The sequence below is a fragment of the Nanorana parkeri genome, unplaced genomic scaffold, assembly GCF_000935625.1.
Source record: "Nanorana parkeri isolate BGI_ZX_2015 unplaced genomic scaffold, ASM93562v1 scaffold965, whole genome shotgun sequence".
In the NCBI taxonomy this organism is placed as follows: domain Eukaryota; kingdom Metazoa; phylum Chordata; class Amphibia; order Anura; family Dicroglossidae; genus Nanorana; species Nanorana parkeri.
This window is the reverse complement of record NW_017307233.1, coordinates 527,466-540,525: the sequence shown is the minus strand read 5'-3', so window position 1 is coordinate 540,525 and position 13,060 is coordinate 527,466. Positions and strand designations below refer to the sequence as shown.

Genomic DNA, 13,060 nt, shown 5'->3' with positions numbered 1-13,060 from the left:
AAACCCAAAGAAAAAAAAAAAAAAAAAAAATCACCTGACCAGCATGTTTTCTTAAATGTACAAAATAGAATAAAGCTCCTAAAGCTGAATTTTAGCCTTCCATTTAGTATTGCACAGTTGTACAGGCTCCTCTTCTACTGAAATGACTTACTCTGATTTCACTGTACGCTGTGAGCTTCTCACAATGTGGATTAGAAATTACAGCAAGTCTGATAAAGCCTGACTCATTTTCTGCATCATATATTGTAGCTCTTTCCTCCCCAGCCTAACTGTTCCTTGCCCACCCCTTTCATTTTTGGGGGATTTTGGTTCTTTCAATTATGAAACTCAGCATCACATGAAGACTGTAACTTAGGGTAGCCTGCTTAGGAGGAACGCCCACAACTGACATCAGGACTTCAACTGACATCCACCCTTTCAATCATGAAGTTCAACATCAGATGTAGGCTATCACCTGGAGTAGCCTGCTTAGGAACGCCCACAGCTGACATCCACCCATCAAGATATTATATTTGCAGAACTCCTCCCACGAGCTGGCTCATTGCTTGCATCAGAGCTGAGGGCTTTTGAGAGGGGTATTGGGGCAAGTGCTGTGATGTTTTCAGGAAGCTCTGTGTACAGCACCCTTCCCACCATCCATGATCTGCCCATATTACATAAAGGAGCATAGAGACCTAGTGGTGAGATCACTGGGTCTAAAATAATGCATGTAATGATAACAGACAGGTTCTATATAAAACATTTCATTAGCATGTCAAGAAGGAATTAGGAGGGAAGGAGGAAACAGGGAAGGCAAAATATAATTAAGCTTCAGTTTAAATTCACCCTTGCTACAAATGCTGCGGCATTGAGATCTCATTTGCTCACTTGATCTCTGGCAAGTTAGGGGCAGGCAATCCCAATTCTGATCAGATAGCATAGCATGGGGGACTGATCAACACCATGAGTTGCATGATGTCGCTGGTAAATGGCTGTCAGTCTCCAATGCTGACTACTGGACACCCGTAGCACGGACAGAAGTCAAACATGTTGCTATGCACACATCAAAGCTACATGTGTTATATGGCTGTTATATGTTTGTAGAGAAGTTCTAGGGTGAGCTTCCACTTTAACTATCGTTGAGAAATAGTGTTATCCTCTTGAGTGTGTTGTCTGGCCAAGGTGTATGATTCTCAAAAGTACATAAATTACAAATTCTTTAGCAGAAAAGACAATTCACATTTCAAATGTGTATTTAGATATCTTAGGAGACTCTAATGAATATAGATCTACGAATCTATGGTCACTCGAGTCCCTCTGATCAAAAGCTGACCATACACTGTTTTACACTCTCGATGGATAGCATGGATAGGGGAATCCTCCCACCGATGTATTGTATTCTGACAGCAGCAGATGTGCTGCTGTCACAGTACTGAAACAATGTCTGCAGCTGATTGAACAAGATATAATGTACCAACAAAAAGTTGACTGAACAAGAGATTGAAAAGGGGGGATCTTGACGGGGCCACACACTGGTCGAATATAGGCCGAGTCAGCAGGACTTGCCCAAACTTCAACAAGTGTATGGCCAGCTTTAGAAACTAAACTGAATCATGCCGACTAGTATAAGGCTAGAGAACAAAAAGTTTCAAAATGGTTTCACTTTAATATAAAAAAAGGCACAACAAAATCACACAAGGAATATAATGTAAATGCATTTTATTGCAAAGAATATAAAAGATATATTAAAAATCACAACCTTTTCACAACATACCAGGTCAGTCAAACTGGATTAAACAACACAGGCCAAACAAGATACCTATATAAATATGTGCACAGGTTAATCGTCCTGGATCACATACATGCAAACAACACGTAAGATGTGTGTAACATGCTACACAGCATTTCAGTCTCACACGTACATTCATTAACAGGCAACACAAAGTAAAAGCTAAACGTAATTTGTCCTCTGCCAGAGCTCCTGGTCTATAGAGACAGCTATCTGATCTGCCAAGCAGGATGTTCAATAATTAAACAAAAGCGCAGTAAGATTCATACTCTGTCCAAAAAATTACTAGAAGATGGGCTGGGAAGTTGCCCAATGGGAACTTAAAAGTATTCATGACACTGATTAAGTTCATGTACTTTAGGAAATACCCGGAAATTAATTTCTCACTATACTTTTGAAGCTCCACATTTGAGCATGTTTTAAACTATTGCAAAATCAATGTGACGGTTTATATAATTCTTTATTACTAGTGTCTATATCTGTGACATATTTTCAGACTTTGTTCTTTTCCTTTTTTTTATACCTTTGTAAAAGATTATGTAAAAGTTCCCACTACCAGAGCTATCACTGCACGTCATACCCCCACCTGGCCATCTCCTTCATGCTATGGAATTTTGTTTTTCCACTGTTCTATTTATCTTTACCCTCCAGTCTTTTTACTAGTTTTTTGCTTCCCACCATAGTATTAAAGAACTCAATTTAAAAAAACAAAACTTTTCTCTAGGGGATGGAATAAAGCAGATATACTCAATTGATGCTTAATCCTATGACAGTTGGCACTCCCCTCTCTCTCCCACTTCTGCGGATGTGGATTGTCCCTCGGCATCCTTACGTCTAACGCAAATCAATGGACCTGCATTAGATGTGATGATGTCAGTAGTCATTAGACTGCTGGAGCCAAGGGGAGAAGAGGCTGCGGGGTCTGTTCTGATGACATGACATTTTAAATAAACGATCACTTTGGACTTTATTACTCTTGGTGTTCTGGTGACATTCATCTACTATCATGGTATAGCAGCCAGGCAGGATAGACAATCAGGTGAGTATATCTGCTTTATTCCATCCCCTAGAAAAAAACGAGGCTACCACCGCACTGCAAGGAAAGGTTTTTGAAACTCCTGGATTTCTTCGTTATTTTTGTTCTAAAATATGTTTAAAAAGATTACTTTTACAGTCATATTTGGTAAAAGCAAAATGCAGTAACTCGTAGATGACCCCGCTCGGAGCGCCGCACACCGAGCAGCAGTGACGCGACGCTCGGCGAGGTAAGTAAGAAGACGCGCTGGCGCTGACTCGAGTATAAGCCGAGGGGGGCACTTTTCACCCAAAAAAATGGGCTGAAAATCTCGGCTTATACTCGAGTATATACGGTAGTTTTTCAATGATCTGATTGTTAACTTGTACAAAGTCCAATAAGTGTGTCAAACAAAGGTCTAAGAGTCCAACAACTTTTAAAATTGGTATTTGTTCACAAAGGGACAACACAGGCCAGCCAACGCATTTCAGAAGCCAGAAGATCTCCTCCTCCCTCAGGGCTTAAGAATAATGGAAACACTCAAGGACATAAAAATGGCAGAGTCACCAGGATTTAATTGTTTGCTGCATGATAAATTGGGTAGGACAAAGATCAGTGCGTCACTGGATCAGCATCAATCAGATTATTAATATGTTAAAGTGAAAATATAGGGGATAAAGATTTTAAGCTATTTTAAATGCTGATGAAATCACTTAAATGGATGCTACTCCTAAGCATTTAAAAGTTTTAGTTTCCTGCAGAATCAGCTGGTCTCCTAACCACTGGTCCTGACTTCCTGTTTTAGAGTGATTCCTTACTCAAGCAGAGTGCTATGCAGTCACCTCTGTGTGTGCTAGCAAACTGTGTGTGTCTCAACAAACACACAGACAGAAAAAAGTCAAGCTACTCCCCTCCCCCGTCCCTTTCTCCTCCCTCCAAGCTGGTAGATGAACAGTTGCTGGAGTCTTCACTGATGTTTTTGATCTTGTACTGAACAGGAAGTTCACGGAAGCTGAATTGAGAGACTTGAATTGAAAAACACATATAGCCCGACTACATTACAATAAAAATGGTTTCATTTGAGCTTTAAGAGCCTTTCACATAAAGCGATCTAATGAGTAATGCTGATCAATCTGGCCTGGATTCAGTTTGCTTGGGCACTGACTGAACCCAGCCAAAAATCCAGGTTCAGGACTGAACCCAGGTCAACTTGTGTCCAAGCAACCAATGGCATTGTGCACCTTGCACAGTCTTACTGGTTGCTAGAACACAAGAAGTTAGATTGCACAGTGTCAGCGGTTGCTAGGAAGCAGGTGTGTGCACCATATTAACCAATTTTACCATTGGGCCACCAGCATCTTAGCAACTAATAATGCTGTGTGGCCTGCACTTTGTCATTGTCCGTTAAGACACTGGTGGCCCCACAGCCTCATAGGTTGTTATGGTGTAATCAACTGCAAAAAAGTTCAGAGAAAAGTTACAATTTTTTTTTGTGGCTCCTGGTGAAATCAAACCTAGGTGTCTGGTGTGTATCCTGGAAAAACAAAACCCATCCCCAATATCTATCCGGGCCATCAAAAGTGAATCGGCCCCACCGTAATCGCCAACAGATGCCAGCTCGCCAAACAAACAACATCAGCGGTGAGGCATCCACACAGGCCACAAACAAAGCTTAGATCCTCCAAGTACAAATGGATCCCCCTTCCTAGCGGGATCACAGAACATCCTGCAGGACTCCTTCCACCCTTCTTGAACACCAAGGAGAAGCCAACATTAACACCTCTCACGCAAGAGTAACATCATCAGCTGTGAGGGTAATGTACATGTTTTTTCTATTCCATTGCCTGCTCTATTTTTTGGTTTCCCCTGTCAATTTGGTACTGGATCCTTCTTCCCCACCCGGCGGACCAAGCTTAGTCCCTTGCAGCCACTGGATGACCCACCTGACACCACACCACTCCTCATGGTCACAAAGTGCTTAGCTTCCTTCAAACCCCATCACATGTGAGTGCATATCAGGGAATAGTGTGTTGCCCCTTTAAAAACTGCACTAGGTTGTGGCTCTCCTGTACTCACCTGCAACCTGTGCAGTTTAGCCATCAGGCACCCAATATTGCTGTGGATGGACCGCACAGAGTCATTGGTTGCAAAGACATAGATGGAGTTTTTGTGTGTGGGCAAACTGGCCAAATCATTCACCTATTCTGCAGACAGCATACAGCTTAGGTTCAGGTCAAACTCATGGTCAACCCAAGCTAAAACTCCTCCGTACAAACAGGCAATGTGATGACAGCATTACCTGTATGCCACTAATCTAGGAAATCTAAAATGTTATCAGTATTCATAGATGCTACAAGTTGCCACAAGTGAAGCTAGCATTAATCAACAGGCATGGAGCAAAGCACAAAGTGCAAACTCCAATGACTGATCATGACATCCAATCAGAAATTACTTTACTGAAGCACAACTGTAAATTATAAATTTAAGTTGCTATGGTGATATAGCACTTTGCACATTGTTATTTTCCTTTTTATACTGTTTTATTGAATAAGCCCTTGAGAGAAACCTAGATTTCAGACATTCCAGGCATCACAGCCATCTTTGTGGCTCATTGGCTACCTTTGGCAGAGAATAAACTGGCAAATTGTACTGCCCCATAGCATAAGATCAAGCTATCAATGGATGATTTACAATGTTGCTTTAAATCAAATTAGTTGCAATGGGACACAGACTGTATAAGTTTTTTTTCCCCAGGAATTTTAAAGTTGGGTCATTTCTGATTTGCTCATTGCCGATTACTCAGTAACCTGCATTCCCATGAATTTTAGACCAGCTGTGCATAAGTGACTAGTCTATTTATCCAACATTTCTTCTACCCTTCAACAAATGCAGAGAAAATTGTCCAAGATTTGAAGAGCAATGATAAACCGTCAAATTCGCTATTCTGTAGCCACACAAGATCTAGAGCTACTGCAGACTTTAGAAGTTTGAAGCAAAAGAAATGAACTAGCCGCAGAGAAGATTTTACTCAGGGAGCACTTAAGATGCCCACTTTTGTGCTTTGGCTATTTGTTAGTTTGCTATTGAAGGCAGCAAAGAGGTTAAATAAAGTAGCTAAAAGTGGTATACTTGGGGGAACACTGGAAAATAATGTCAGCGCATCCCAGAATGCATTGCATATGTTGCTTGTATCCAGACTCTTTGAGATTCAAAAGCAGATTCTAAATGTTTTGTTCCTTGCAAGAGCCTCTTATGGACCATATGGCAAATGTAATGGCTTCTATCTATTCTCTCGCTGAATACAATTTGGAGAATCTGTTGGAAAGAGCTTAACCATCACACCGCTGGCTATAGTAAGTGTTTGGAAAAAATGCTGTGTGGATTACACATGCATTCCAAAGGGGTGACGATTAGAAATCCAAATTTTATGAACAAGGCATGCTGCTAAGGACAGCAGTTAAAGAAGTACATAAGAGCTCATTTTGGGTGTAAATACAAATGGACAAGCAGGTGGGATAATGGACTTGTTCACACGAGGTCATAAACACAGAACGTGCCTTCCTGGCCCATGGATACCCATACAGGATACAATATCCACCACTATACAAGTTTGTATGTGGTGTAAGTAAAGCCAAAATGTGTTTTTTCTGTTTTGGATAGACTTGAAGATCGGGTCTCATTAGGGAGATTTAACTTTACTTCCTGTTCCAGATGCACACCAGGAGGCAATCTCTTCAAAAGTGAGAAATAGTTGTCACCCATTGGAAGGTTTTCACTCATTTCCTGTTCTTGTGAAAATTCAAACATTTTGGATTTCCTATCACTTTTTGTACTGGAGACACTGTTCACCAGGACCAATAGTGAGGCTGAATCTCTCCAGGACACACACATGCAGCAAAAAAGAAATCTTGCAGAGGTCCTAACCCTTCCACATTCTATCTGAAATAAAAATAAAAATGCTAACTAGGGATTGGTGAAGCAATCAGGAAGTTGGTGTAGTGTATATGTTACAAAAACCAAAATTTCCTCTAATTTACTTGCAATGTGCACCTCCGGGTTTCTATAGAATTCAATGGAGAAACTGCCAATGGCTACAGAGAGCAGGTCTGAAAACTGCAACAAATTACAGGAATAAGGCATTGACATTAGTATTACTGACAAACTACACCACTTATAGGCAGCAGACTTTTTACAGAGGCATACCCATTAGAAACTCTACTTTTACTATTGATAAAGAAAATAGGAAGGTATAGCGCTTATTACTAATTAAGCTGCGGATTATCTAGGATCTTCCATCAGGTACAATAGAGCTAATAATAGGCAATGGAAGAAAATGTCATTATTTATTGAAAAAAAAGTTGTTGTTTTTTATGTCCCAAAGGCTTCCAATGGAGGGGACATCATATGTGCAGGAGGGTGAAATATGTGGTCATTTTTATGTATATCTATAGAGGCCTATCAGGATACCACTTGACTTTTTCATTTAACCTAAATTACAAAATTGTAGCAGGGAGATGGAGGTTCTTTTTGCTGCAGCAGCAAGCATAAGACTTAGTTGTGGGGGCAGCTGAGCAGGGAACTCTTACAGAGTGATCAGACAACTGGAGAGCCTGGGAAAGAAGTAAAACCAGTGGGTTGCTCCACAATATCCATCTTTAATCAAACAATTAGTTGTAGGAAAACTGGCCCTTCTTTATTTAGTCATTTATCTGCTTTAAGGTGCAAAGTCAGATACAGAATGACTTTGATAGCCTCAGAACCTTGAATTATTGAGAAACATTTTTATCATTTTCATTTTAAAGTGAATCTGTCACATATGACGCAAAATCATGGCATTGTAGTGCAGACTGAGGCATTGCGGAAACCACTTTTACTATTTAAATTCATGATGTCACTGTCAAGTAATCAGCAGTGGAAAAAAATCAAAGGTTGTGGGACCTTTTATCGCCAACATCTTTGCATGAAATTGCATAGTCAAAGCTCTTAACACTGTTCTATGCCTAGACACAGCAGGAAATTGCTTAATACACCCAGAGTAAATCCTTTATTATACTGTGCCATCCAGACACTGAAAAACTTCAGGAAAACATGTTATTCATCTAATTAACTGCTACATGCCCAAATTCTCTTTTTGTTAGTGGCAGATTCCGTTATTGAATGTAAAAAGGCTGAACTAAAAAAAATACTTTAGTTTTAAAACCAGATATTTAAGGAATGGGATTTGCCCAATCAAATCGGCTAGCACTAGGCAGGCTAAATGCTTTTTATAGATATATTTTTTATTAAAATGTTATAGGCCTTAACAATAGGCTGTTATCTTGACGTCTGGAGGCTGTTAGTGTATGCCCCCCCCAGGCTTATCTCTGCAGGACCTTCAACACCAGATGATTCCCAAATGATGGAATATACAGACTAATTAGAGACAAAACGTTTCCTTCATTGTCAATAAAGCAAGCATATTTCTAAAATTAAATAAAGTAACTCAATGGGTTTTTTCATTCATCCTGCACCAGGTAAGCTCTTCTGTTAAAAAACAAAAGACATACGTTTACAGTAATGAAATTCTATGAATTTCCCCAAATTATTTCCCATTTATTGAATTAATAACAAAGTAGCCATCAGGAATTATCATTACAAACAACATGCAGACTATGTGCCTAGGTGGAATGAAACTCCAAACCACAATGCTGCATAATGAAAACGCTGACCACTTACCCACCATGTGGAAGCATGGTGAACTCCCAGAATAGTAGTAACTACTAACATAGAAGTAACTACTATCAGTCTTTCTCACACTGAGGAAGAGTTCAGAGGCCATTGGAACGTTCAACCACCCACACAAACGAATATCAGTGGGAAGAGTGGCCCACATGCACCATAATGTATACATGGTGTGATAGATGATGTAGTTCTACTCCCCTACCTTTAGCATGATACCAGCCTGTGTGTTTTTAAATTGCATTTATAAAAATCAGTTGAATGCCATGGTGTTCACAGATATCTACTAGCCAAAAATCAGTGCCATCTAAACAAAATATTTTCCAGTCAACAAACAAAATACCTGATAGTGTCCTTTTTCTCTGTACTCCCATAAGTTTAATTTGGAATAACATACCCATGTGGGTTTTTTTTTAATCTTACAACTAAAGCCTCCTCCAGGCACCCAAGTTGTTTCTAAACACTAAAATATTGTCTAAGACTCCGGCTCTAGACAAGCCTGAAGTTCAGTTGTGGGGAACAAATGCGTGTTTCATTTAATAATTTTGAAATTAACATTGCAGTTCCTTCACACCATCATTGTCAGAGGGTTTCCCACGTTTTCTGCCTTGTCTGTGTCTTTTGTAGAGGCATCTAGCATTGGCAAGTTTCAGGAAGTTTAAAAGGTGAAAACAAAGAGAAATTGAGCTGTTGGCAAAAAAAAAGTTAGCTTTCGTTACAGATTATCTTGATCTAGGATACATAAGAATGTTTCCAGGGAGGGTTGACAGAACATAGGAAGGAATATATTTGAAGGACATTGCAGATCTCATGCTCATTGTTCTTGGCTTGGTTGCCTATACCCACTCTTCGTTAGTTCACCTTTACAGCACATTTTATACAAGACCCCCTAAGCATTATAGTATGCCCAGCACAGTGCAAACCACTGTTCAGTAATTAAAAAAGGTGCTCCTTTAGCAGTTGATGCCTGTAGGATGTGTGCGATCTGTCTTCGAAAACCCCTAAGAAGACAACGCCCCCCTTAGACCTGCCGGCAAGACGTGACGCATCACAAGTGCGCCCTAAGTGGATGTTTTGGGCTGGTTCAAGCAGTGCACGCTCTCCCCGCTCAGCTGAGCTGCTGCTACAGAGGGAGAGAGAGTGAACCAACCGGAGTACATGCCCAGTGTGCTCCATCTCCCTTTGTAGCAGCGACTGAGGTGAGTGGAGAGAGCGTGCTCTGCTTGAACAAGCCAAAGCATCCAGCAGGGATGCACTTGTAATGAATGGCACATCCTGGATGGAAAGGGGTCATCAAGCAACCTAGAGGTTTTAAAGAATGGCCTCACACATCCTACATGTTTGGACTGCTAAATGAGCACCTATTTTAACAGCTAAGCAGTGGTTTACAATGTGCTGGGCATGCTGTAATGCATGGGTGGGAGGTGAACACTGCTTTTTGTGTCCGTTAGGGTGATTCACCCATTTATTTGCCCTGTAAGACAGAAAGTGCAGGAAAATCCAGTATTTTTTGTCATGAGAGCAAGAAGTGAGTGCAAACCTTCTAATGGTAACAAATATTCCTATAACATTGTGGAGATTTCTACTCATTTCCTGTTTTGTCCTTAATACAGGAAGTTAATAGTATATGAGCGCACACAATATCCTCTCGGTATGGGCACGCAGTCCCATCTAATAAAGCACAGCCACTGTCCCCTCTACCGATCCACAGCTGGCTCCAAGCCTGCACACTTTACTCGCTGGTTTACGCGTTTCAGGGGCACACACCTTCCTCAGAACTCCCTGAAACGTGAGTACAGTGGGCAGGCTTGGAACCGGCTGTGGATCGGCAGACAGGACCGTGGCTGTGCTTTATTAGATGGCACTGCATGCCCCAACAGAGAGGATATTGTGTGCACTCTTATACTATACCATTGTCAGTAGGTCACTTTTTTAACATTTATAGAATAAAGCGTGTCTACACTTAGATTGGACGCCCTGTTTGTTGTGAGTGTTAAGATACCCAGATCTCTGAGAGCTACCCTCTAGTGGATGAAGCACGGTGATAAGGAGAGCTGTTTATGCTGACTGCGCCTGAAGGGGACTGACATATCTGGAACTACAGTTTGTTAATAGACCTTGGATTTAATCTAGAACAGGTTGTTTTTTTTCACGTTTATTATTTTAGTGAGCAAATGAGTTCTAAATAAGTAACTGCATGCTTATTAGGTCAGATCTCCACTGATTTGTAATTTATTAAATAGCAAAGTGCACGGTGCATTAAACCATTGTAACCAATCCGCACTCACTGAGGTGACTACTGGAACTACTGGAAACTGTAATCTTACTGGTGAGCATCAGCACATAATTATTCATTGCAGTGTTAATGAAAATGCAATCCTTGATGGGGTGTGGGAGATGATTTATAAAATCATTAAGCCATTTCTATGATGTCGGCTGATCGGGAGCAGGAGCACCGCTGTACACCGTTCTGACAGTGGAGCAGTGGTCGCTATGCAAGAGGTTAAAAAGTAAGCTACAGGCTGGGGGACCTTGCAGTCCGTGGAGTGGTCGTTGTGGCTACGCGTTTCGAGGCTCTGTACCTCTTTGTCAAGCCAGAAGTCGTTCTGAGATCGTCCACTGTCAGAACGGTGTACAGCGGTGCTCCTGCTCCCGATCAGCCGACGAGTGGCAGCCTGGCCAGCTGAGCTCTCATTGCACCTGACGGTGAGCGTCCCACTACACGCACAGTGTACTTCGCCTCAACTGGTCATCCGGCCACAAGATTCACCTTCCAACATCCATGGACTGAACAGAAGCCCCACAGCCCGGAGCTCACTCCCACACAGACCAGCCACAGATTCCGCCCTGCGAGCCGTGCTGACAATTAACGGCAAGATACCACCTCGTCCGTCCAAAAGTGAGTCTGCATCAATAGTTACACTATATCTTTTAACTGTTTAACTGTTAAACACCCAGTATTCCAGTGTTGTAACATGTAACCAGAGAGCACCTTGGACATGCACAGTGGAACAAAGCTTCACATGCATCATAACAGTTTTCTGATCAAATAAAAAAAAAAAAAAAATACTCCATGCATGGACAGTTGCCACAATACACTGAAACATATTTATCCCTTTTGCCAATACAAAACACTAATGTTTAAGTGTCAAACGGTAAGACTTTGAAGAGTCTGTGTTACACAGCAACCGAACAAGGAACATCAGGAGTGCACAAGGAAACGAAAATACCATCTGGACTCATCAGTGATACAAGATGAGTGTAGCCCAGAAGAATTTGCAAATGTAAAGTGAGGCAGGAGAAGTGCTTTAGTGATTTAGTAAAGATTCCTGCACTGTGTTGGGACAGAACCTTCTACCAAAGACAATGGTCATATTTCAGAACTGTATGAAAAGTAGACAGATGATGTCAGAGGCAGTGTGAACAGGAACAGCATTCTGTATTAGTCTTAAAGGACAAGAGGTTCTATCAAGGTTGTCATGTGGGGCGTACAAGAGGAGCCATGCAGAGAATCTAGGTGGTCAATGGCTCATCACTGCCCTTCTGCATATTAAAAATCGGTCTCCAGTCAGGAAGCTTGGTGTGTTAAGGAGACATCATGGTGAGCAGAATTTTCAAGTATAACAAAGGTCCATACTAGGCTTTCACTTGAGACATGGGGAAGCTTCCTAAAACAGCACTGGGTTAAAATAATAAAATGATAAATTGATTCTGCATACCATAATACATGGCAAGAATGAACCTGCACTAATGGTAATATGGGGCAGCAGAGATTGACGCTGGAAGGGGTCTGAAATGCTGCCCTGCAAAGGGGTCCACTGCTGTTTGTCAACTTTGGAGTGTGAAAGCTTGTTTAGAAAAACAAATGTGAACAGAGCCGAGATAACAGACACACAGCACCATCAAAGAACGTTAAGTGAAGATTTCAATGTCTAGGAGGCAGGAACTACATCAACAGACTTCACGCTGGGATTGTTGACGTTGCATACATTGCAGAGTTGCTGGTCACAGATAGTATGTGTGCTGCTGTACACACAGTGCAGGAAACCTCTCCAAAGAGGCTACATGAAACTACAAGTCAAATTACACAACTTGGTGGTCATACAGGCCCCTCTGTCATGGTCTCATGCATTAAGCCGTCTGTATTCTCAGTGGCTGCTGGCTCCTCCTTCTTTGGGGCACTGACTTGATGGAGACATACAGAAGGACGGTGGCAGGAAGAGTGCGTCAGTGATGGGTAATGCTGTCGATAGCAGATGTAGGCTAACACCAGACCGATCACACCACCCACAAAGGCATCTGGGAAGTACAGAAAATTATTAAGAAACATTCGATAAACTAGTTAGATATAAAAATGTTCCATTTAAACATATTGAGAAGACACAGCTTACCGGAGTAGCTCTAATTTTCATTCTACCATTTTCATGCTACCATTCATATTCTGACCTAACTGCTTGCTAGTTAATTTCCTATAGTTACCATTATCCTCAGCTTCTTGGAGTGCCTAAAGACAGTATTAACCCCCCCCCCCCTGGTTTTCCCCCTTTTATTTACTTCGA

General features: G+C 41.4%; 1 protein-coding gene across 1 annotated transcript in view; it reads right to left on the bottom strand.

Annotated features, from left to right (window-relative positions):
• PLPP4 (phospholipid phosphatase 4) overlaps positions 1–13,060 on the bottom strand; it is a 77,043-nt gene that overhangs the window by 2,162 nt on the left and 61,821 nt on the right. Inside the window, exon 8 of the mRNA XM_018566636.1 lies at positions 12,458–12,800. Within this exon, the coding sequence (XP_018422138.1) occupies positions 12,601–12,800 (200 nt within the window). The 3' untranslated portion in view covers positions 12,458–12,600. The remainder of the gene's footprint in view (positions 1–12,457; positions 12,801–13,060) is intronic.